This window comes from Triticum aestivum, chromosome 5A (genome assembly GCF_018294505.1).
Source record: "Triticum aestivum cultivar Chinese Spring chromosome 5A, IWGSC CS RefSeq v2.1, whole genome shotgun sequence".
NCBI classification, from domain to species: domain Eukaryota; kingdom Viridiplantae; phylum Streptophyta; class Magnoliopsida; order Poales; family Poaceae; genus Triticum; species Triticum aestivum.
Window position 1 is genome coordinate 48389763 of NC_057806.1, and position 25230 is coordinate 48414992.

The following is a 25230-nucleotide window of genomic DNA, read 5'->3' on the forward strand; positions in this document are numbered from 1 at the left end:
TAGCAAGTATCTCACGAAACGATGGCATTTTTGAGCAGTTGCAACTTCTAATATCCAAACTGAGTAGTGATACACAACTACTAGTTTTAAATATGTTTTTGCCTTGGCAAATTAAGATCAAAATGATTTACCAAAACAAATAATCCATGACACCATGGCATGCTTTATCTTTTTACATTTTGACGTGTTACAAAATATTCCATGATAGAGAACAAAATTAAAATACCAAAGATTATTTTTCAACTAAAAAATTCCATGACCCATGAAGTAAAATTTTCATGCTACAAAAAAAGAATTGCCATGATAGAAAACAAAAGAAAAATAGAAAAAAAAATTCTTCAGTAAGTTTGCCATGACCCATGAAGTAAAGCTTCCATGATACAAAAAATAATTTCCCATGTTCCATGTAGTACAATTTCCCGTAGTACAGAGCATAGCTGAAAAAACATGCGGTGCCCCCATGTTTAGTTTTGGTAATTGATGACAATCTCTATGGACTAATGGTTGCCTTGAGTTATATTTGAAGGTTTTGTCCATAGGCTTTTTTTGGAGTACATGTGTTGGTTTCAAGGAGAGTTTGTGTCGACCAAGGTGCTATTCAAGGAATTACCTAAAGATTGGTCTTGTGAGAGGTTAATCAAGACTAAGTCAAAGAGTGAATCAAGTTGATCAACCCACAAAGCATAGAAGATGTACCGAGAGGGATCAAGTGATCCCATGGTATGGTAAGCATTGTCAATTACGCTTTGTGTACTAACCCATGGTCTTCGTGAGGGTTCTTTGTGGGGTTAGGTTGCGGTGTGCAAGTTCAAGTGGAGCATCACGAAGAGATCAAATGCTTGAAGCTTGCCGTCCTTTGTGGTGACAATGGACTTGTGAAGATGTGCGGAAGAGTGGCTCACCCATAGTGAAGTATGGGGGAGCAATCAACTAGTCTTCATCAAGTCAACAAAATCAAGAAAGGTTGCGGTGTGCAAGTTCAAGTAGAGCATCACGAAGAGATCAAATGCTTAAAGCTTGCCGTCCTTTGTGGTGACAATGGACTTGTGAAGATGTGCGGAAGAGTGGCTCACCAATAGTGGAGTATGGGGGAGCAATCAACTAGGCTTCATCGAGTCAACCCAATCAAGAAAGGTGGTCCAACTTGAGGGAGTCAAGATCGTCATCATCTAGCTCAAGTGGACCATGTGCAAGGCAAAGGTTTGCCCTTGGTAGGTTTTCTATTTTACCGGTCTCATGATGGTAGTTGGGAGACCGGGTTATAGAATCGATTGCCGTACTATCAAGGGGGGCTCTCGATGAGTAGCTTGATCGTATCATTCGTAGAGAGCTCAAATCATTGCATCCTTGCATCATCTTTATTGGTTCTTGTTTGGTTCGTCTCTTTGTGAGTTTTAGAGCTTATGGTCATCTTGGTGACAAGCTCGAGTTCATCGAAAACGGAGTCCACTCACATCTTCTATGATGTTTTCAATGTTGGAGGTTTTGCCGGTTCTTCTCGGTTGGAGGTTTTGATGCTACTCGTCGTCTTGTATCCAACAAGCTTGAGTTTGCTCAATTCGGAGCTCATATGCAGAAGTTATGGCAGTTCTGGTTTTCCGTGGAGTTTACTTGCTTTCGTGGAAGTGGCTTAAGGATGGCGCCAGCGGTAGTACCGCTGGGCCGGAGCGGCAGTACCGCTTATCGCCACAAGCAGTAGTACCGCCCATGGCCATAAGCGGTAGTACGGCTCCGGTTCCGCGCTGGTACCGCCTCGACTCGAGACGTGGTTTTCTCGTGTCGGGTTCAGCGGCAGTAGGAGCGGTAGTACCGCTCATGTGCAGTAGTACCGCGGCTACCACCACCCCTAGTGCCGCTCAATGGTCCTCCTCTCTGTTCCTTCTCCCTGTGCTCGTGATAGGAGTTGTGCGCAGTCCCAGCGGTAGTACCGCCGGGCTGCAGCGGCAGTACCGCTTATCGCCACAAGCGGTAGTACCGCTGTCCCAAGCGGCAGTAACGTTGCGGCCAACGGTAGTACCGCTGGCTCCAGCGGTAGTGCCGCTCATACGGCTCCGCCACGCACTCTGTTTCGCTCCGCTCTCCGTGTTCTACCTCCCGGGCGGTAGTACCGCTCCCCTGAGCGGTAGTACCGCTTGTGCGCGGACTGAGCACATAACGGTTGGATTCGGGAGCTCCTATAAAAGGGGGTCTTCCTCCCCATTCAACCTTATCCTTTGAGCTCGTGTTCTTCCCCCATTGTTGACCTTCTTCGAGCTTGCTAACTCTCAATCCCTCCATGGATTCTTGCTAGTTTTTGAGGGAAAAGAAGAGGAGATCTAGATCCACATTTCCACCAATCACTTTCTCCTCTATGTGAGGGGAAACCCCTTGGATCTAGATCTTGGAGTTCTTGGTGTTCTCCTTCTTGTTCTTCCTCTCATTTTCCTCCCTAGCATTAGTTGCTTCGGTGGGATTTGAGAGAGAAGGACTTGGGCACTCCGTGTGCCCTTGCCATTGCATTTGGTGCATCGGTTTGAGTTCTCCACGGTGATACGTGGAAGTGAAGTTTGAGAAGCTTATTACTCTTGGGTGTTTGGGCACCCTAGAGCTTGTTCCTCTTGGGTGCCTTGGCGCCCTAGACGGTTGGTGTTGTTCGGAGCTCAATCATTGTGGTGTAAAGCTTCGGGCAAGCGTCGGGGTCTCCAATTAGGTTGTGGAGATCGCCCCAAGCAATTTGACGGGTACCGGTGACCGCCCCAAGGGTTACCAAAGTGTACGGGTTCGGTGACCGCCCCCAAGGGTTGCCATTTGTACGGGTTCGATGACCGCCCTCAAGGGTCCCTTAGTGGAATCACGGCATCTTGCATTGTGCGAGGGCGTGAGGAGATTATGGTGGCCTTAGTGGCTTCTTGGGGAGCATTGTGCCTCCACACCGCTCTAAACGGAGATTAGCATCCGCAAGGGTGTGACTTGGGGATACATCGTCGTCCCCGCGTGCCTCGGTTATCTCTTACCCGAGCCCCTTTACTTATGCACTTTACTTTGTGATAGCCATATTGTTTCTTGTCATATATCTTGCTATCACATAGTTGCTTATCTTGCTTAGCATAAGTTGTTGATGCACATAGGTGAGCCTAGTTGTTTTAGGTTTTGTGCTTGACAAATTAACCGCTAGGTTTATTCCGCATTTGTTAAAGCCTAAATCGTAATTATTTTAAAACGCCTATTCAAACCCCCCCCCCCCTCCCCTCTAGGCAACATCGACGATCTTTCAATAGCAAACAAAAAGGGTTTCTAAAGTAAATTTTCATCACCCACGAAGTAATTTTGCCATGATATAAAGAAAGAAATTGTCATGTTCCATTTAGTACATTTTTGCCATGATTTAAAAGAAAAAATAAATTGCCATGGCACTTGAAGTAAATTTGCCATGGACCAAAAAAAATATTTTCATGTTCCATGAAGTAATTTTCCCATTGTTAAAAAATGGCATTTCCCACTTGCCATGGTACTAAAAAAGAATTTTGCTGTTGTCGAAAAGAAAGAAATTTTGCCATGGTTCAAATATAATTTGCCATGACAGAGTTTGGGGAGTTTCTAAATAGTCGCACAGCAAAATGATCACAAATTTGCCATAATTCCTTTCTAGGAGTTTGTCAATACTCGCATCGCAAATTTCAAAGAACTTACGTTAAAACATATATTTTAAAAAAATCTTGCATAAAATTATCACTATGGCATTTTTAGTTACAAACATCGTTTTTTCTCTTCAAGCCATTTTTTATCTGATTCGTTTGTACATGATGGTGGTTTTATTTTATATTACATGGAAATTCGCTTAATTGTGTCTTTATATATAACTATTCAATGTCAGGTCTAATATAAATTTTTTAGCTTTTGGTAGTAACCACAGGAAATTGCGATAATCCACTTCTGAACCCAGGCTCATTTGCATCCGCGCTCAAAAATATCAAAATAAATACTAGAAAATTTCAAAAAATTTACAATTATTTTTGCATGGTACATAATTTGATACGTGAGGTCCGCTTCAATTTCCAAATCATTTGATATCTGAGCAGCTCTTAGAAAAAAAGACAAATTCAAGGTCTATAAAAAAGTTATTGTTCATGCACTGTTCTTACCCGATTTATCTTTTTTCCTGAGAGCTACTCAAATGTGCAAATAACCTGAAAATTGGAACGGACCTCAAGCAATAAATTTTCTACCATGCAAAAAAATGTTTTTTTTATTTTTTGTGATTTTTTTCCGGTGCTGATGAGCCTGGGCAACGAAACTCTGCACTCCAGGAAATTGGTCCTTTCTCGGCCCAATTGGGTCACGTTTTCAGATGGTGAGAGTTTGTGTGTTCGCACTGGGTTTTTTTTCTTGCGAATATCTCTTTTTTTTTGCGAATAACGCGCTGGGGGCTTCTGGCAGCGAACAGAATCGTTCGCTCGATTGAATTCCCCAGGCGAAAGTAGAAGCCGAGTCGGTAACTTACTACTGTAGTCGTCTATTCCTAGGTATATATTACTTATATATACTCCATGTGTATTGGCGGCAGCTATCATCACAGAATATCGATTGGGAGCAGACTAGCTAGGGTTAGACAAGGCTTAGCTTTGCACGACGGTGGATCGATAAGAAGTCAGCCTCTGCGTCGTCCAAAAAAGTGCTCACCATGGCACCTCCAGAAAAGAAAAGTAAACTAGCGGCCGCCATGGCACCAGGACCGCCGCCAACATTCCCGGACGAGCTTGTAGAAGAGATCCTCGTCCGCATCCCGCCCGACGACCCGGCCAGCCTCCTCCGTGCCTCCCTCGTCTGCAAGTCCTGGAGCGAGGTCGTCTCCCGCCGTGGGTTCCGCCGCCTCCTCCACGATTTCCACCGCGCACCCCCGGTGCTCGGGTATCTCCACGACTACAAGGACATGCCCGATTTCATCCCCTCCACCGCATCGCCATTCTCCCTCGCCGTTCCCCACCGCCGGCTCTGGCAGGCCGTCGACTGCCGCCACGGCCGCGCCCTCTTCCTGTCCAACCCCAAGTGCCCGTACACCAAGGAACTCCTCATGTGGGAGCCAATCACAGGTGCCCAGCAGCGCATACCGGTGCCCGCAGCATTCCAGAGTGGCCGCACAACCGCCGCCGTGTTCTGCACAGCGGATGGCTGCGACCACTGCCACTGCCACGGAGGTCCCTTTTGCGTGGTCTTCGTCTTCTCCGTCGACGACGAAGAAATACGCGAAGGCGCCGTCGAGCAGGAGTATGTCACGTCGGCGTGCGTATACTCGTCGGACACTGGCGCCTGGGGCGAGCCGACCTTGATGCATGGCGAGTGTTACATGTCCTTCACATATTATTCGAGTGTGCTTGTTGGGAAGTCTCTGCTCTACTTCTTGTCCGATGGTGGGTTGGTCCTGGAGTATGACTTGGCAAGGCACAGGCTGATTTGGTTCGACGTACCATACTCCTGCAGCATTAAGGATATATTTGATTGCAACCTCATGCTGGCGGAGAACGGTGGACTGGGACTCGTCGAAGAATTGAATCCGCATCTGCAATTGTGGTCAAGAGAGGCCGATGCCCGATGGGTACCGGGCCGGATCATCTACTTGGGAAGTTTGTCCCTAAACGGCGCTCCGGTGGAAGAAGTCCATGTGGTGGGCTTTGCCGAGGGAGCAAACATCATTGTTGTAACCACATCTGCTCAATCCAAGTACAATCAGGGCATGCAAACAAGGTGTGTGATGAGGCCAAAGTGTGTGATTATTTTGGCTATGGTAATATGATTCCAATTGTGGGGTATTACACTCCTGTACCCAAGTTGAGCACATGAGGAAAAGGGTTATGATATAGGTGGTACCATGGTTATTTAGCAGCTTAACCGCCTGAATGTTCTGTTTACCAACTCGTGAAATAATAAAGCTTTTGAACTGACGATAGTTAACACTGCTTTCTAAGTATTGAATTGCATGTCTGATTCCAATTATTCTCTGAAAGAATTGGATTGTGTGGAATGTGTTAGTTCTTAATGTAGATTTGCATTGGATAAGACCGTATTCAGGTGAATAAAAGAGTACACATTCACTTGCAGGTGGGTGTCACCTTGTATCCAAAACATGAAGGTGTGGCTACTACCAGGTGTACCCACATTGATACGACCACAATTAGCACTTGCCTCTCGTTGCCTTTAGCCCCCGCTAACATATTTCTCTTAACATGCAAGCATGCCACCTCATCATTCAACATGCATAGAAGAAGGTCCACCTTAACATGCAACTATACATATTAAAAATCAACTTCAACATGCAAACATGCATGCTATTTACATTTAATTCTTATGCACTTTCAAAAACTATTATTTTAAATATTCATGTTCCATATAACTAAAACCTCATTGAAATATTGCGAAATATTCCTGCAACAACGTGCAAGGCATCATCTAGTTTATATAGTCAGCACATCCTTCTCTTGGATACTTCAAAATTTTCTGTCTAGTACAAACTGAATACGTTGACAAATCTTCAGAACCAGCAAGCTGATCGAACTTGGAGTAGGTATAACTGCTGTCTCGTGTCGTCCATATCCCAGCAAATCAGCCAAGCTTCTGATTCTTGGTTATGATCAAACTGACTGTTTCATTAGCACGCAGACATACAAGTCACACACCATTTGACTCAAGAAACCTAACTCAAACTGATCTGACATTTCCATCTTGGCCATGAAGAAACTACCGTACAGCATGGCACACAAATCTGCACATGCCATTGTTTGAAGCAGCATAACGTGTAGGCAGCTAAACATTCCTAGACTTAAGGGAAAATCATATACCTGTAAAGTGCACATGGATGTTTTCACACAAATCACTAGCTCATATGCAAATCAGCAACCTGCATGTACTGCTGCCTCTACTTCAGCCAATCATCAACACACAAACTTAAAACAGCACAGAGAACTATGACCACGAACGGCAGCAACATGACCAAACTAACCAACCAAGCAAGAAGGATAACTCGCGTGCACCGATTAATAGTTACAGTAATATGCAGCTAATTAATCAGGAGCAGAAGGATAGTTGAACTCATCATGCAGTGATAAAGAGACAGTAGAAAGTTCTCTAGCTGGATAAAGAGACAGCACAAAGTTCTCTAGCTGTCAACAGAGCGTACGTCTTCATCCTACCATTTACATGTCTCATAACGCTGCGCCATCCCTTGTTGAAGATAGATGGTGAAGGACATGATTATGTCAGGCAACAACTACTTAAAGAAGTGCTGCATACTTCTCACTCTTTGAAGAACACGAACGTACTCAAAGTATTTACCGGAGTCCATCCCCATAGTTGCATTTACTGTCGTCCCACCTCTATATGAACTGTAATTTCCGCCAACAACTAAGTCAAAGCCACCAAATTCCTTAAATAGGTCCTCAAGTGCATCGGTCTTTAGCTTCCATATGCCATTTAGTTGTCTCAGAACTCCGCTCTGCTCTGTTTTTGCCCACCATCTTTTCAGAATTTTCCTGTTCACATCAGACTCTTCAACAGACACTACACACTTTAGTGGAATACCGAGACGATGCAGCGCAATTTCTGCACCCCCAACTCCACTATAGATGGATAGTACCCTCAAACCATCTGGATAGATGTCTTTTAGAACTGACAAAAGATAAGCAATGGTGTCCGTTTGAAAAGCGTATTTCATAGCACCAATCCTGTCCGGTGGGTTTAGACCAAACAGATTTGTATGGTTTGATGGGTAACCTAATATCCGCTCCATTTGATTTGGCTGCAGAGGGCCTAGCCGGTCTTGACCAATCCAGATAAGATTTGCCATCTTGCATTGGTGCAAGATCTGCGCTCGTTTTTCTTCTGAAAGAAATCCTCGTGAATCTTTTATGGTCTTTCCCAACATCTCACAAAGTTGTTCAATTCCTGCCACCTCTGAAGTAACACTACCAATATGTTTTCTGGTATCCCATGTGGGCCAGTAATGTCTTGCGGAAGGCACTGCATCCTCAATTGTCATTGGTGACTTCGGAACCACAACATGCCTTCTCTCTGTTGGAAGGTTATGAAGGTAACCTTCCCTTCGCATCAAAGCTGAGAAAAGCTGACTATTTATAAACTCGGGCTGCACACCCGACAAGAAACCCGATATTTCAGACCACGCATCTTTGGTGATGTTAACAACATTTCCATAGAGGAAGAAGGGAGGCTTGGCAAGGTCACCACGGACATTTGCACGAGGGCCCGATGTCATTTCATAATCTTCTTCCTTCAAATAACCATCACCAGCTGACCCAACACCGCCACTTAACCACGGAGTAGGTTGATTCACAGCATGACTACTTGAGGCTCCTCTATCGTCTCTGAATATATGCTTGGCCTTTTTAACTCTTTTGTTGTCATCGTCATCGTCATAATAGTTCAACCTCTGATGATATGTTGAATATTCAGTTTCTTGCTCCCCATGCTCCCCTAGAAATTCAGACTCAATTTTCACCTACAATAAAACATAAGAGGCCAGATTAGAAATGAGAGTGGTTATTAATTGGATTTTAATATATATATGCCACATACACAAGAGTTATAGGAACATATGGCACTGAAGTCAATGATTACAGAGTTATATATTTTGTAAATCATGAAACAAAACCTAGGAAACCAACTGGAAACATCAGAAAGGACATCATAGGAACGTTTATGTAAACAGCTGATCTAACCTATAGCCTTGCCAAATATGCTACACGGCCCTATTGTATACAAGATGACTTCTAGCAAAAATCTAGAACATATGTCTGTCAAATTCACCGCACAAAGTCTGTAGCAGTGAGAAATGGATGTCAATCAGTTACCTGTTTCTGCTCAATGGTACTGGCAATGCGTCTTGCAAAAATTGAGTCAGCAAGCTCCTGAACTGCTGCTTCCTGACCTGAAAAGAGTAGGAAACATGACACTTAAAGGATTGTTTGTAGAAACTCACCAAAACAGTCTAACAGCGGTAGACTACAATATACTCGCCAGCTTAAAAATGTCAGATTGGTACACTAAAATATGTGGATTACAACTGTGATTTTGTCCTAACATCGCGTTTCATAAGTTCTGCACAAGTGTGCAAATTAGCCTCTGATAATGTCAGTATTACTGAAAACAGCTTTTGCCCCGGTTTATAGATAAAGCGCCCAACCAAGCATCACACAAAGGTAACACACACACACACACACACACACCAACCCTGGTGATGATTCCACCTATACAAGAGAAGCACAAATAAGGCCAAACAGGAGACCAGTAAACCGGAACTAAGCAAAGCTAAGCTAAGCACATGAACAAAAGGTGCTTGCTTGATCCTGACGATGACCGTAAATCTTCCTAGAGTGCCTCGACACGCATCGCCCAGCGGGACACCAAGGTGCACACCTAGTGAGAGGCCAGGTGGTACATGATACGAGCAGTTTGAAGGAGAAATAAATGGAGCGGTGCCTTCAAGGAGAAGAATCGCGTCTATGGACATCGTCATCAACATGAACATGATCATGCAAGGCATTCACCAGCGCCCCAGCCTCCAACCCCGGAGACCATCAGTGACAACCACCGATCACACCCAATGGACCTTGGCAAGTAGATGATACCTCTGAACACCCTCGTGGCATGACGCTGATCCCAGCAACCCCCTTGGTGCCATGATGGCCATCCAAACTAGGGGTAGACCAAAAGCTCGTAGCTTGCGAGCTTAATGGATGCTCGATAGATCGACTCGTGAAGCTCATAGCTCGCTTCTTAATGAACAGAACCAATCACTGGTTTTAGCCTGTTAAGCTTAACAAGTGACATAACGAGTTTCACGAGTAGCTCATTAAGCTCGTTAATACAACAATGCGTATTCCTGTGTTAAGTTACTACATTTTGTGGCACCTCAACCCTTCTATTCCACCTAATCAACCTAACCCAACCACTGAAAAAAATAGCATGCTATAGCGTGTAGAGAATTGTCTCGCTAAATAAATCAGTGTACAATGTCTCGCTAATAGCATAATTTAAAGGACAACGCTATTTTGTATACCACACTATTTTTTTCCCTTGAACCCAGCACATCAAGGACAACTAGTGTACCTCCACATGTGGTCACTTTCTTCCTTCATAAAAACACATTGTAACTGAATCAAAAGGGGGTAATGCCTATGAACTGTTAAGGGTTATATATATTTAGCTGTGTATACTTTGTATTTTTCCATTCTATAAGGGGCTTTCTGCATATTGTACTACACATATATGCGTATATATACTAGCCTATGGCCACCTGGAAATATAAGTGGCATATTTCATGACATGGTATTAGAGACCCAAAAAAAATCAGCACATGCAACTTGTGCTTGAACCCATCTTGTGTCGCCACTTCCTCCTCTTCAACGGTTGCGCTACTCCCGACGCTTCTGCCTCTGGCCACTGTCTAGTTGTTGTCGCCCTCCACTGGCCACCGTCTCTCCTCCAATCCCCAATCTCTGTTGTCGCCAGTCTCTCCGCCTATGTTGCCTTGTCTACCCATTGTTATCAATAGTGGCATCATCACGGTGGTCACTTGTGTGGCTCTCGTCTCTCATCCTTAGTTCCACATGGTCTTCTTGGGTCCGTCTCCAACAGTGTGTCTTTAGACTATGAGGGTTGCCGACTTGGTAACCAAGTCCAGTTACCTTATCCTCATAGCGGGACTCTGTTTCAGGGTCCTTTCGACCATGTTCACTCCGATGTATAGGGTCCAGCTCCCTTTGCCTCAAAAGGGGCCATCATATATAGGGATTTCTCTCGACACACCTGGATCTCGATACACCTAGATATATTTTATGCCTTCTTATCTATCTATATATAAGCGTTTTGTTGTCATGGTTCACACTCAATTCTCTACGCCTATTTGTGTGTTCCGGCTGATTTTTCTGGAGAGTATATCTCCAAGATGTTGCGTGGAGTCCTTGCTGAGCAGGGTACTCTTGCTCAGTTCTCTTGTCCTGGTGCTCATGATCGTAATGGTGTGGCTGAGCACAAGCATCGTCGCCTTCTTGAGACGACTCGTGCGTTGATGATCGCCACCTCTCTTTTGCCCCACTTTTGGGCTAAGGTTCCCTCCAGTTCCAGCTATCTCAGCAACATTCAACATGCTCTGCTCTATAGGGCGGCATTCCTTTCGAGGGTCCTTTTGATCGCTCTCCTGATTATTTGACACTTATTTTGTTTGGTTGTCTTTGCTATGTTCTTCTTGCCCCCAATGAACGCACCAAACTAACCATTCAGTCTATGATACAATGATGAGCATAAGGGCTATCATTGTCGGTCGTCGAATGCGTATTTCTAAGATGTGACTTTTGATGAGTCTTATCCCTCCTACCCACGTCCATCTTCCTCGACCTTTTCAATGGAGGATATATCTTTCCTCACTTTTCCCGACACACCTCTATCACTCATGTTGAGCCCTTGTCCACCCATCCCATTGTTCATGCTTCTCCGACTGCTGCAGATCTGACGCTGCCATCTCCTAGGGTTTCCTCACCTCACCTGTCACATGATTCCGCACCTTCATCCCTTGTGGCTTCACCATATCTATCACTTGAGCCTATACGATGGTGCGTGCTCGTATTCTTCCCTTTTTCCTCACTATTATACTCATGAGCCATCTACTTCTGATGTACCCTCTTCCGTCTCAGCCTACTTATGCCTTACGCCATCACCCCCATCTGCCTGTTGACCCAATGGTTTCACTAACGTTGTTGTCCTTGAGCCAACTTCTTATCATGATACAGTTGTTCATCCCAAATGGCAGCTTGCGATGGCATAGGAGATTCCTGCTCTTGAGCACACCAGCATATGGGATCTTGTTTCTCTTTCTTTGTGTTCATCCCATCACTTGTACAAAGCTCGTCTTGTGGCATGTGGCTTTCAGCAGGATCATGATCGTCATTATGATGAGACTTTTGCTCATGTGGCCCATATGACCACTGTTGGCACAATTCTTGTTGTGGCCTCAGCTTGATGTTAAGAATGCCTTTCTTAATGGTGAATTCTGTAAGGAGATTTACACGCAGCCACCACTTGGATATTTTGTTCTTGATGATGTCATGGTCTGCCACCTTCATCGCTCTCTCTATGGCCTTAAGCAAGCCCCTCGTGTCTAGTTTGAGCGTTTCGCCTCTGTGGTAATTGTTGCTGGTTTTCCGGTAAGTGCTCATGATCATGCGTCGTTTGTCCGCCTCTCTGCTCGTGGTCGGACTCCTCTTCTATATGTTGATGTTGATGACATGGTCATCACTAGCGACAACCCTGAATACATTGCCTTTGTGAAGGCATGTGAGCAATTTCTCATTCTTATCTTCACCCACTTCGCTACTTTCTTCAAATTGAGGTTTCTTCTACCTCGCTTCTTCATTTCCAAAGAAAAATATATTCAGGATCTCCTTGCTCATGCTGTTGTTACTGGTGAGCGCACTGTTGAGACCCCATGGAGCTCAATGTTCACCTCCATGCTTCTGATGGTGACCCTTGTTTGATCTGACGCGTTGTCACTGTCTTGTCGGGAGTAGTGTCCAAGTTGTCACTCATCCGGATATCTCCTATCATGTCCATACTTTTGAGTCTGTTTGTCTCTGCTCCCACTTCACTAGTCACCTCCTTGTTCTCCGATATCTTCGTGGCACGATCTCTCACCGTATGTTCTTTCCCTGCTGAAGTTCATTACAGCTTCAGGCCTATTCAGATGCTACATGGACTAGTCACCCTGGGCTAGTGTTTTTCTTGGTGGTTCTTTCACTGCCTTGAAGATGAAGAAACATACTACAGTTTCCCATTCGAGTGTAGAGGCAGAGTGGTGAGCTCTAGCTCCTTTGACGGCAGAGGTGACGTGGTTACAGTGGTTACTTTGGGAATTTGGTGTTTTTGTCTAAAAAGCATGGACACGACTGATATAGCCGAATAGTTGTCCTAGTAACGACGGGACACAGCAATACGCGTGGACACGACATGTATCCAGCAATATCTCTTTCCTTTTGGGTTTATAAAAGAAATAAAAGAAAAAGGGGGTACATCAGGGATACTGGACAAATATATCATGGGGGGGAGATGGGAACGTTAGCCACTGGTGGGGAAGAAGAGACAGGCAGAGTGGAAGATGGGAAGGTGGTTGCCGGTGAGGAAGAAGCTCTAGAAATATGGGGATTGCAGCCTGCGGTGAGGAAGAAGATTCAGGCACACGGGAAGATGGGGATGCAAGTTGTCGACAAGCAAGAAGGTACAGGTGCATCTCATGTTCTGCATTTCTTTGGTGGCTAGAGGCGCATCTCATGTTATGCACTTCTTCGGTAGCTAGAGGAAGTGGAGAAAGAGCATGGGAATAAGAAGGGCTGGAAAAGCCTAGTCTAGGTTTTCTAAGGTTGGATCTTATATGGGCTCTGAGTGGAGGATTACATGTACATGGGCTTTTGGTGGAGGGTCTTCTTACGTGAATGGACTACTCAAGGCCTTTCATCAATGAAAATGGGGCAACAGATATGCAAAAATCTTAACTAAAAAATTCTCTCATCAAAATTATCATTTAATCTTTGTGCTATTTATTTTTCTAAATACTTACATATGCTGCCATATTACCAAATGGTTGTTTTTGGAAAATGCTGAATCTCATGTCCCCGCACTCGTATTGATGCTTCTTACGTTTCTATCACTACACCTACTCTGCTCTTGTTTGACATTACAAGCGTTGTTAGTATTGCGAATGACCCTGCGAAGCATGAGCTCACCAAGTATATTGGTGTTCATGCTTCTTTTGTGCGCGCTGGTGTGCAGGATCAGTTTATTGCTCTTTAGTACAAAAATGCCTTCAAGAGTTACAATTGGCGGATCTCTTTGCAAAGGCTCATACTAGAGCATAACATGACTTCTATCTGAACTCACTCTTGTTGATCCACCATGAGTTTGAGGAGAAGTGAGGCGGAAGATAGGCGGCGACCATCATTGCACGCGCCGTCTCAAGAAGATGACGATGCTTGCGCTCAGCCACACCATTCTGAGCATGAGCATTAGGGCCAGAGAACTGAGTAAGAGTACCCTGCTCAACAAGAAATCCTCGCAACGCATGGGAGATATACTCACCAGCTGAATCTGCGCGAAACACACGAATAGGAGTGGAAAACTGTGTATGAACCATGGCAGCAAATTTTTTGTATATGGACATAAGACCTCACTGCGAGAAGACATGAAATAGATCCAAGTGTACCGAGAAAAATCGTCTATAAAGATGATATAGTAGCGATGACCCCCTTTCGAAGCGAAGGGAGCTGGACCCCAAACATCAGAGTGAACGAGATCAAAAGGACGCTCGGACACTGACTCACTGTGAGGGTAGGGTAGCTGAATCTACTTACCAAGCCTACAACCCAGACAATCCAACGAAGCGTTACCGGAGACAGACCCCAGAACACCAAAACACCACGATGAACCAAAGATGAGAGACGAGAACCGCATAAATGGCCAAGGCGATGATGCCACTGCTAAAAAGAGCTAGTAGATGTAGCAACAGAGGCTACGAGATTGGCGGCGGTGGCAGCGAAGGGAAGACGAAGCCAATCAAGCTCCTAGAGACCATTAGAGCATCGAGGGTCGGCACCAAGCAGAGCACCCGTGCGATGATCCTGAACAGAACACGAATCGAAGTCGAGAATGACCCTACAACTAGAGTCAACAATGTGACCACCAAATATGAGCTGCATAGTAAGTCGAGGAACATGAGCGATAGAGGGAACATGAAAGGAAGAAGTGCTAAGAGTGCCTCGACTAGCTACAGGGAGAGAAGTGCCATCAGCCGTAAGAACACTAACAGGAGACTCAACAGGTCAAAAGGAGGTCAAAGTGGAAGAATCACAAGTCATATGAAAAGATGCTCCAGTATCAAGAATCCATGGGGATGTACCTAAATGAGTAGATGGTGGGTTCTCAGTGCCAGAAGAGTCAGCCACGAAAACTGCAGAACCTGTCGGTGAAGAATCCCAGGCACCAAGTGGGCATCGTAGCTGTGCAATCTCACGCGTAGACAAGGACACGGCAGAAGAGGTTGAGGTAGAAACACATGCTGAGGATGAGCAGTCGCCACCACCTGTGGAAGCCGCGTGTAGAGTCGGCCGAGAGTAGAGAGTCAACGTAGAGCCGCATGTGGAAGCCATTGGGGGGGGGGGGGGGGGGTCGACGTAGAGCGGTCACCACCGCGCGCAAAAGCCGTGAGAGGAGTCGACATAGAGTGGTCACCACCACGCGCGGAAGCCGCGGGAGGAGTCAACGTAGGGCGGCCCACAACATCGGCGAAGTCACAAAAGGTGTCGGAGTAGAGCGACAACCACCACCTCCAAGCGGGCGAGCACCAAGCACCGAAGAAAGGCGCATGTGCGAGACAGAATCAATGTACGGAATACCATCAAAAAACACGGGGCAGCGTGGGAGAGGCGTACCCGCCGAACACATTGTACCTCTTTTTTTGCTTTCTCTTTCTCTCTCTCTGTTTTTTTTTGCAACCACGGACCTTAAGCCGGGTAAACGGAAGCGGCCAACTGACAGAATCGCCCGTCGGCCCACCAGCAGCCCAAAGCAATTCACGGACCATGCAGAGAGTAGCCCGTACGCGCGCACACGCAACACCAAGCAGGTGGATCGATTCAGCCCTGCAGTTAACACACGTAGGTGTGAGAAGTGGTCGACGGCCGATCTAGCACGACCGATCTAAGGCGGAACCGGCCAGACGCGGACGCGGATGGCAGCGGGAACCGGTGGCCGGTCAACTTGGGCGGGGACCCGAGCTGCTCGATCTGGAAAGGCGGGCAGCAGATCGCGAAGCGGGCGGGATGGGTGGGCAGCTTCGTCCAGGCGCTGGAGGTGGCGAAATCCAGCGGCCGGCGGCAGGAATCAAGGCCGGCGGCGGAGATCGGCTGCTGGCCTGTAGCAGTAGATGCCGACAACCACCTGGCCTGGTCGTGCACCTGCTACAGAAGAAGACACACGGTGCGGGGCCTCCAGATCAAGACACCCGCGAACACGAGGTTGACGAGGGCACCGCCGGGATCAGAAGAGACGGGGTGGGTGGGAGTAGCGGCGCCTGCAGTAGGATCAGCAAACAACGTGGAGCAGCACAGCCGGAAAAAGGAAAACACGAAGGCGCGATTGGATCTCAGCACGAGTTGCGACGTGCCAAAAACAACCTAGAGCTCTAATACCATGTTATGAATATGCAACATGTATTACTAGGAGGTCAAGGCCACCATATATATGATGTACATGAGGATGCCAAAAGGCAAGAATACAAAAGGCCAAAGGCCATCATCAATATAACTCTTAACAGAGGGGGGGGGGAGGGGGTAAGCAGCGTACTCTGGGGGAATATTAGGCTCTATCGAACATAAAGGGAATTGGAGGTAGCATTTTACTTATGTTAAGTCATCGACTGGTTTCTTCAACCCTTTTTCTCTGTGTTGGTGTTCTATATGACCGACATAAGACTCGACTTGTTAGATATTATGGAGGTTTAGTGAGCACCATTTCTCTACCATTTTCTTCTTTTTCACCTTAGCCAATATGAGTTTACCCGGCGGGGAGGGGGGGTTAAGAGTTATATATATTTAGCCGTGTATCCTTTTGTGTTTTTTACATTCTATAAGGGGCTTTCTGCATATTGTACCGCACATGTACGTGTATATATACCGAGTACTCATGACCTAGCATGAGAGCTCAAGAGCTTAATGAGCATCAGATGAACAGAGCCGGTCAGAGTTTTTTGCTTGTTAACGAGCTTAACGCCGAGTAGCTCGTTAATCCACCCCTAGTCCAAATGAAGAAGCATGCCGTGTAAAAGAAGCCCACAACGTTGTGCGTCATGAAGGCCCTAGAGCGAACAATGACATCACCACACATGCAAGAGCACCGCAGAAGGGCACAATGAAGGAGGGCAACCACGGCAAAAGGCGAGGATAGTGGAAGACCTAGAGAGAAGGGGCATTGAAGCAACACCTCAGAGGAGAACGACGTTAGGCCTTGCACAGCTTCTGCTGATATCCCATCCTCCATAGGCAACGACAAGCAACATCGCAAACATCAAGGGAGAACACGAAGCTCATCACCCATTGTCAAGCCCAACAACCAGAACCTAGCAGACAGGGAGCTTGCCTCAGAAGCACAGATCACCTCTTCGGCAGCCGAACAAACGAGCCCCAAGAAGAGCCATCTCCGAGGAGAGCATGTGTGGTCCATCCCCCTGGCACAGGCCACCCTATGGTGCAACGACCCCTGTCCAATCCACTCAAGCCCTCGCTACAACCCCTCCATTGGAGAAAACGCATAGCTAGTCACCTGTCAAACTATGGACGAGGAACACGCCATGGAGGCTCCAGATCTGGTACCTCTAGATTTGGAGACTCGGCTAGATGTCGAGCGACCATGCCATCAAGGCGACACAGTAGGCACCCATGCCATCGGGCCTGCCATCAAGATAGCCGAATCCGACCACTAGGCCGCCGGGGAAACGTCGCGATGGAGGGGAGACACCACGAGCAGAGCAGGCAACCAAAGGCCCTCCTAGTCATGACCATCCTGCTCCAGACCGATGGGCACCACAACGAGGAGAGGGGAGGAGCAGCACCCGATGGCAGTGCAACAGAGGCTAGGGTTAGGGTTTGGGTCGCATGGGATCCGAGAGTAACAGCGGAAGAGATGGTAGCCCGCCACCGCCAGCAGTCGCACGGGGCTTTGCCCGACAGCTCCAGCAAGCATGGCCGAGGGAGGCGGGTGGAGGAGAGAAGCTGGCGTGGGATGAGAATGCTTCACTAAAAACAATGCACCATATAGTGCTTGCTAGAAGGATGAAGAGTATGTAGTTTGCATAAATGTTATAAGCAAGCATCGTAAGCAATCCATTGGCACATATATCATAAATAATCTCTTAAAGGATTCGAGTATATCTAGTAAAAACAGTACTAGAAGCTAACAATATATTGAATAATTTTAAAACTTATTAATTTTGACCTACCGAAGCTATCAATAGCCAATGACACTTCTTCCTCAGTAAAACCCATCTGAAGCAAATGAAGCGTTTTATCCATTACCCCAAACAATGATTCAGCTTTTACCTGGAAAAGTGCATTTTAAAGTTCAAAGTTGTAGCCGTTGACTATTATTGTTGCTAACAAGGAAATGTATATAATACAGACTAGTAGATAGTGATTATTGAACAAGTTTTTTGGGGTATACACATGGAAACCTAGAACGCATGGAAATAAGCCACAGTAAACAAGCACATCGTTAAAGAATTGCAATAGAAATAACAAAATTACGGATGGTACTCATTATTTGATAGAGATAATATGAAAGTCTTTTCAAAAACAGATTTATGGAGTTCCTGCTGGAAGCCTTTTTCCCGTGTTAGGCGGTATGTTATTTTTAGTCTCAAACCAATAATGAACAAAAGCAAATGACTATTGAATTTTGCAGAAAGAACGTATTATAAAAATAATTGATTGCTCATGCAGTCCATATTGTAAAGGGCCCATGGAATAGCTAGCTCTAAGTATACTTCATGTCTACAAATATCGAGATTTAGAAGTAGAAGTAGCAAAGAGAAACAAAAGGAAAAGGAAGAAAACCTCATTTGTAGCATGGCCATTTTCCATATCTCCCGATAATACTCCTCCTTGAGCAGTGACAATGAAATCTACAAGCTGATCAAGTAGTGCATCCTCACCTAAAATTAAGCATATGTTGGAGTACTATTGTTATAATGAATATAATGAGAGAAAAGTCAATATCAAACACTACTAAATTGACTTTGATACATATTTACAATAAACGATGTTGTGATAAGACTGTGTGCTCTTGGTACACCTATACAACCACAAAGCCTTTAGTCCAAACAAGTTGGGGTAGCCTAGAGTTGAAACACATAAGATCTCGAAACAAACTCATGGTTCTGACAGGCTAGAGCTGAAACCCATAAGATCTCGAAACCAGCTCATGGTTCTGGGACGTGGATAGCTAACTTCCACGCACCGCTGTCCATGGCTAGTTCTTTGGTGTTATTCTAGTCATTCAGATCTATATTTACAGACTTCTCCCATGTCAAGTTTGGTCTACCTCGACCTCTCTTGACATTATCAACACACTTTAACCATCCACTACGCATTGGCGCTTCTAGAAGCCCACAGGCCAGTTCTTTTGGGGCTTATGGCTGACTGTGGAAACAAGCTGCCCCCTCCCCAACTTATTTTAGAAGCCCAACCAATTTTATTTTAGAAGCCTACTAATTAAGGGTGCAGCTTATTTCCACAGCCAACCATAAGCCCCCAAAGAACTGGCCCTATATTGTATATGCCCAAACCATCTCAGACGATATTGGACAAGCTTCTCTTCAATCGGTGCTACCCCAACTCTATCACGTATATCATCATTCCAGACTTGATCCTTTCTTGTGTGGCCACACATCCATCTCAACATGCACATTTCTGCTACACCAAACTGTTGAACACGTCGCCTTTTAGTCGGCCAACACTCAGCACCATACAACATTGCGGGTCGAATCACCATCCTATAGAACCCGCCTTTAGCTTTTGTGGCACTCTTGTCACAGAGAACGCCAGAAGCTTGGCGCCACTACACAATCAAAAATATATAAAAAATTGCTATGTTTACAAGTCAATGCAGAATCACAAACCTAATTGGTCGAATGCTAAATCGACTTCCGTCTGTGAGAAGTTCATTGTGCGGAGTAAATATGACCTCCTTTCTAAGAAAGAATCTGGCTCCGGCTGAAGTTAGGAACATTCAGAATATTAGTCTAAAGAATTCAAAACGAAGAATATGATGATAACAACTATGGCTAGGAAATCACCTTGATGTCTTGTTTAGAACTGTTTTCTTCATTGTCAGAATCAAAGAGACTGCCTAACGAACTTGACGATTCGGACCCAGAATTCTGAGGGGGCATATAGCATCAAGGTAATTTGAGAAATATGAAGAGCGTGAATTTAGATCTCTTCCATGATGTGCAACATATAATACCATTAATGAAAATTGAAATATGAGAATGTCAGATTTGACACCAGCCAATATCCCTCTAAATAAGACATCATTCTAACTCCTTGTATATTTCTCACACTAGTGACTAGCAACAATACAAAGAATGAAGGAATAACCGCATAGAAGAAACAAAAGCTTAAACATTGATGATGAGAATTAGCCCTCTAAATAAGACATCGTTCTATCTTCTAGATATCCTCAAATAAAGTTACACTAGCAACCAGCAACAATACAGAACAAAAGAATAACTGCACAAAATAGAAGAAAACAAAAGCAAACATATCAACAATGATAATTTCAAGGTTCGTGAGATGCACAATATACGAAGTACAAGATCTTTACAGGATGGTAGCAATCAAGCACCGATACTGGTGTGCAAGAAAAAAAATCTAAGGAAATAAGAATTCTTCAGTATCAATATTGAAATATATTCTTTTTGTGCGGGAATATTGAAATCATTAACATTCTATACAATATTTCCCATTCTACACAATTTTTCCTGCTATTTCTTTTTAATCCAGAATCAGTTATCTATTAATGGTCATGAAAAGGAATAGGGACACAAGGGCCATGGTAGACTTTTAACAGCAAACTACTCAATCAAGAACTCAAGAAGGGATAATTTTACTATAAAAGCAGAACATAAACACTACGACTGTCCCAGCATATCAACTAGAGAATGCATGGGAAAATCAGAATCACTTACATGATGAGACAAAAGTGACTCCAATATAGTATTAGAATCATGATCACCTGTATTGGAGATATGTGTGTGGTTAGTCTATAGATCAAAAGGTATTTGCTCTAAGTTAACTGTGTGTTCATTGCTGTAAAGGTTTCATATCGCTATACACATAAAAAAACATTTTGTAAATTATAACATACCATGTTTCTGAAGCATTTTGTCAACCAGTAATGGTGAAAATCCCATACCGATAAAGTGTGACCTTAGATAGCTGGATGAAGTGCCTGGCTGACCATCCTAGAGTAAGAGTGAAGAACATCATGTCATTTTTACAACTTCACTAACAATAATCCAATAAAAGGGAACAATGTCACAAAATTGTGGTAGTCCTACCAATTTGCATTCTCTGATTCTATTTGCAATATAGAAAAGGTGTCCAGATAGCATTCTAGTTACTCTCAAATACTCAACACCGTAAATCAACTGTATCACAGTTAGTGCTCCAATCTTAAAATGCGGACTACATCCAACTCAAGAATCAAATTTATAATAACTCCTTCTGTTTTGGCGCTACGATACATGTGTTCAAGTGAAAGCAAAACAGGACAGGTGAAAGGTTTCCACGGAGAAAAACAGAAACTTGACATTGGTGGCTCAGTTAGAAGCACCACTTTAAGATCCAAGACAAATGTACATCACTAGAAAATGTACACAACATATTGATTATTACAGAATTAGGGCAAGATGACCCGACATCCTATTCGTTAAATCAATCACGTAGGAATCAAGCACATGTAGGCAGCAATTGACACTCATTACACAATGCCTCTAAACAATCAAGCACATGTAGTACATTACAAAACGCTCTTATATTTCCTTACAGAGGAAGTACGCACTAAACAAATACTACCTAAGTCCCAAATTACTTGTCTTAAATTTGTCTAGATATGAATGTATTTAGACACATTAGATACATCTGTACCTAAACAAATCTAAGACAAGTAATTTGGGACGGAGGGAGTATCGATTACTCAGCTCGCATACTTCTCCCGTTTTTCCCCAATCCATTAACAGTAGTTTACCACAATATTTTCAGATAGCACATACATCAATCGCCTCCTCCGCCTTTACGGCAGTGGGTGCCGGAGCCGGATTGGGCTGCGGCGGGTCGGCGGCGCCATCCCCATCACAATCTTCGATCTTGACCTGCGTTTAGTGTGGCAAGAAAAGGCCGCGAGTCAGCACAAGAGCGGGCGGAAAGAGGAACACGGGTGAACAGAGGAACCAGCCGCTACCATCTCGATCGAATCCGCCTCAGACGAGACCCCCCGCGGAAGAAATGGTGATGACGACAGTGGAATGGTGAGGTGAGTGAGGTGGCGGTCGGCCGGAGCCGAGCAGGACACGGGCACGTGGTCAAAGCCCTAGCCGCCGCATCGCGGAGTGGAGGACTGGAAGTGGTCCTGCCTCCTGCGGCGACGACTCCGCCAGAGAGCTCTTTTTTTTTATGTCCAGGGGTTGGTAGGGTTGCCTCACTCCCACGAACCTCTCCGCAAACCCTATATTACAGCCGACGCTTGTCATACAAACTATTTTTTTAAATGTATGCATTAACTCAATCAAATCGGCACTTTTCAAAAATAACATCGTAGTATATTAAATTATTCATATAAAATTTTAAAAAAATCTCAACTAATTCTAAATTTTTTACCTTTCATTACACATATTCAAATCAAATCAAATCTTATCAAAATATCAACTATAATTAAAAATGACTGGCTTATTTGCGTGTTTTTTGTTTCTGTTTTTTCTTCTATGTTTCATTTTTTCTGTTTTGTTTCTTTGTATGACCAATTTATAAATTTGTGCTTGGCATACTTTAATAATTGACATTCTGTCAAAACAAAATCCAACTAAATCAACACTTTCCCAAACCAATGTCATGCACTAACTCAAAACAAAATCTAATCAAATCATCACTTTCTCAAAAGAATGTATATTGACATATTTTAAAGTATATATTTACTTATTTTTCTCTATATATAGTTTGTATCTATATCTATACCTATATAAAAAGACCCAAAGGAAAAGGGCAGATCCAATTAATCTCGGCCATCAAATCATATCAATCCAATGGCCTAGACTGCTTCAATATCGAACGCTCAACACGTTTAGCGTGCAGTTAATTTCATGTCAAATACAATGCTAGTCGCATAATAACACGTAAATAATACCCTCCGCACGCACTTAATATACTTCCAAATTAACGTGCATTGCACGTACACATTGACTAGTTAGAATAGGGAAACGTTTAGACCCGGCGTGCCGGCCGAAACGATGCATCGGTCACCTTCCACCACAGACACGTCTAGTGAGGCCCAAGCACCACTTTTGCCCAAGCACCACTTTTTTTCCCTGTTTTATGCCTTATCTCTTCCAATCGAGCATGTTAGTCTATCGTCTCCTTCACATCTTTTTTTCTTCTTCATTGCTCTGCCGTGCCATCCCTCGATCTCGCGCCCTGCAGCCTCACCCCCACATCCGACTGCGCGTGAGCACCCATACAGGGGCCCTGCATGATCTCGTTGATTTCCCCTGCTGTGTGACGAGGCTGCGTGGCGACGACAACCTGATACTCATCCTGCGAGTTTACTCCCTCGTTCAGTGCGGCATGCTTTACAGCTTAGAACCGGACTCCAAAAGCATTTTGAGCATCACGGAGCATATGAGATGTTCGAAGAGCTGAAACTAGTTTTCCAAGCTCATGCCCGGGTCGAGAGATATGATGTCTCCGACAAGTTCTACAGTTGTAAGATGAAGGAAAACAGTTCTGTCAGTGAACACATCCTGAAGATGTCTGGGTTGCACAACCGTATAACCCAGCTGAATATTAACCTCCCAGATGAGGCGGTCATTGACAGAATCCTCCAGTCGCTCCCACCAAGCTACAAGAGCTTTGTGATGAACTACAACATGCAGGGGATGGAAAAGACCATTCCTGAAGTGTTCTCAATGCTGAAGTCAGCAGAGGCTGAAATCAAGAAAGAACATCAAGTGTTGATGGTCAATAAGACCACTAAGTTCAAGAAGGGCAAGGGTAAGAAGAACTTCAAGAAGGACGGCAAGGAGGTTGCCGCGCTTGGTAAGCCAGTTACCGGGAAGAAGTCAAAGAATGGACCCAAGCCTGAGACTGAGTGCTTTTATTGCAAGGGGAAGGGTCACTGGAAGCGGAACTGCCCCAAATACTTAGCGGATAAGAAGGCCGGCAACACCAAAGGTATATTTGATATACATGTAATTGATGTGTACCTTACCAGTACTCGTAGTAACTCCTGGGTATTTGATACCGGTGCCGTTGCTCATATTTGTAACTCACAGCAGGAGCTGCGGAATAAACGGAGGCTGGGGAAGGACGAGGTGACGATGCGCGTCGGGAATGGTTCCAGAGTCGATGTGATCGCCGTCGGCACGCTGCCTCTACATTTACCTACGGGATTAGTTTTGAACCTTAATAATTGTTATTTAGTGCCAAGTTTGAGCATGAACATTGTATCTGGATCTCGTTTAATACGAGATGGCTACTCATTTAAGTCCGAGAATAATGGTTGTTCGATTTATATGAGAGATATGTTTTATGGTCATGCTCCGATGGTCAATGGTTTATTCTTAATGAATCTCGAGCGTAATATTACACATGTTCATAGTGTAGATGCCAAAAGATGTAAAGTTGATAACGATAGTCCCACATACTTGTGGCACTGCCGCCTTGGTCACATTGGTGTCAAGCGCATGAAGAAGCTCCATGCTGATGGACTTTTGGAGTCTCTTGATTATGAATCGTTTGACACATGCGAACCATGCCTCATGGGCAAAATGACCAAGACTCCGTTCTCCGGAACAATGGAGTGAGCAACCAACTTGTTGGAAATCATACATACCGATGTGTGCGGTCCAATGAGCGTTGAGGCTCGCGGAGGATATCGTTATGTTCTCACTCTCACTGATAACTTAAGTAGATATGGGTATGTCTACTTAATGAAACACAAGTCTGAGACCTTTGAAAAATTCAAGGAATTTCAGAATGAGGTGGAGAATCAACGTGACCGAAAGATAAAGTTCCTACGATCAGATCGTGGAGGAGAATATTTAAGTCACGAATTTGGCACACACTTAAGGAAATGTGGAATCGTTTCACAACTCACGCCGCCTGGAACACCTCAATGAAACGGTGTGTCCGAACGTCGTAATCGCACTCTATTGGATATGGTGCGGTCTATGATGTCTCTTACCGATTTACCGCTATCATTTTGGGGATACGCTCTAGAGACAGCTACATTCACTTTAAATAGGGCACCGTCTAAATCCGTTGAGACGACACCGTATGAATTATGGTTTGGGAAGAAACCTAAGCTGTCGTTTCTAAAAGTTTGGGGATGCGATGCTTATGTCAAGAAACTTCAACCTGAAAAGCTCGAACC

At 44.7% G+C, this 25230-nt stretch overlaps 1 protein-coding gene and 1 pseudogene across 1 annotated transcript; one reads left to right on the forward strand and one right to left on the reverse strand.

The window, feature by feature from the left end:
- The first annotated feature begins 4549 nt into the window (after nucleotides 1-4549).
- LOC123106545 (uncharacterized) lies at nucleotides 4550-5959 on the forward strand (annotated as a pseudogene).
- A 980-nt stretch (nucleotides 5960-6939) lies between these two features.
- Nucleotides 6940-22286, reverse strand: LOC123102252 (probable inactive DNA (cytosine-5)-methyltransferase DRM3). Its single transcript, XM_044523552.1, has 10 exons — nucleotides 22048-22286; nucleotides 21860-21958; nucleotides 20953-21049; nucleotides 20774-20820; nucleotides 19880-19963; nucleotides 19703-19796; nucleotides 18639-18736; nucleotides 18026-18125; nucleotides 8838-8914; nucleotides 6940-8485 (listed from the first exon to the last, which is right to left on the reverse strand). The coding sequence occupies exons 1-10, from the start codon at nucleotides 22048-22050 to the stop codon at nucleotides 7241-7243; spliced, it is 1944 nt and encodes a 647-aa protein (XP_044379487.1). The 5' UTR covers nucleotides 22051-22286; the 3' UTR covers nucleotides 6940-7240.
- Between the last annotated feature and the right edge of the window lie 2944 nt (nucleotides 22287-25230).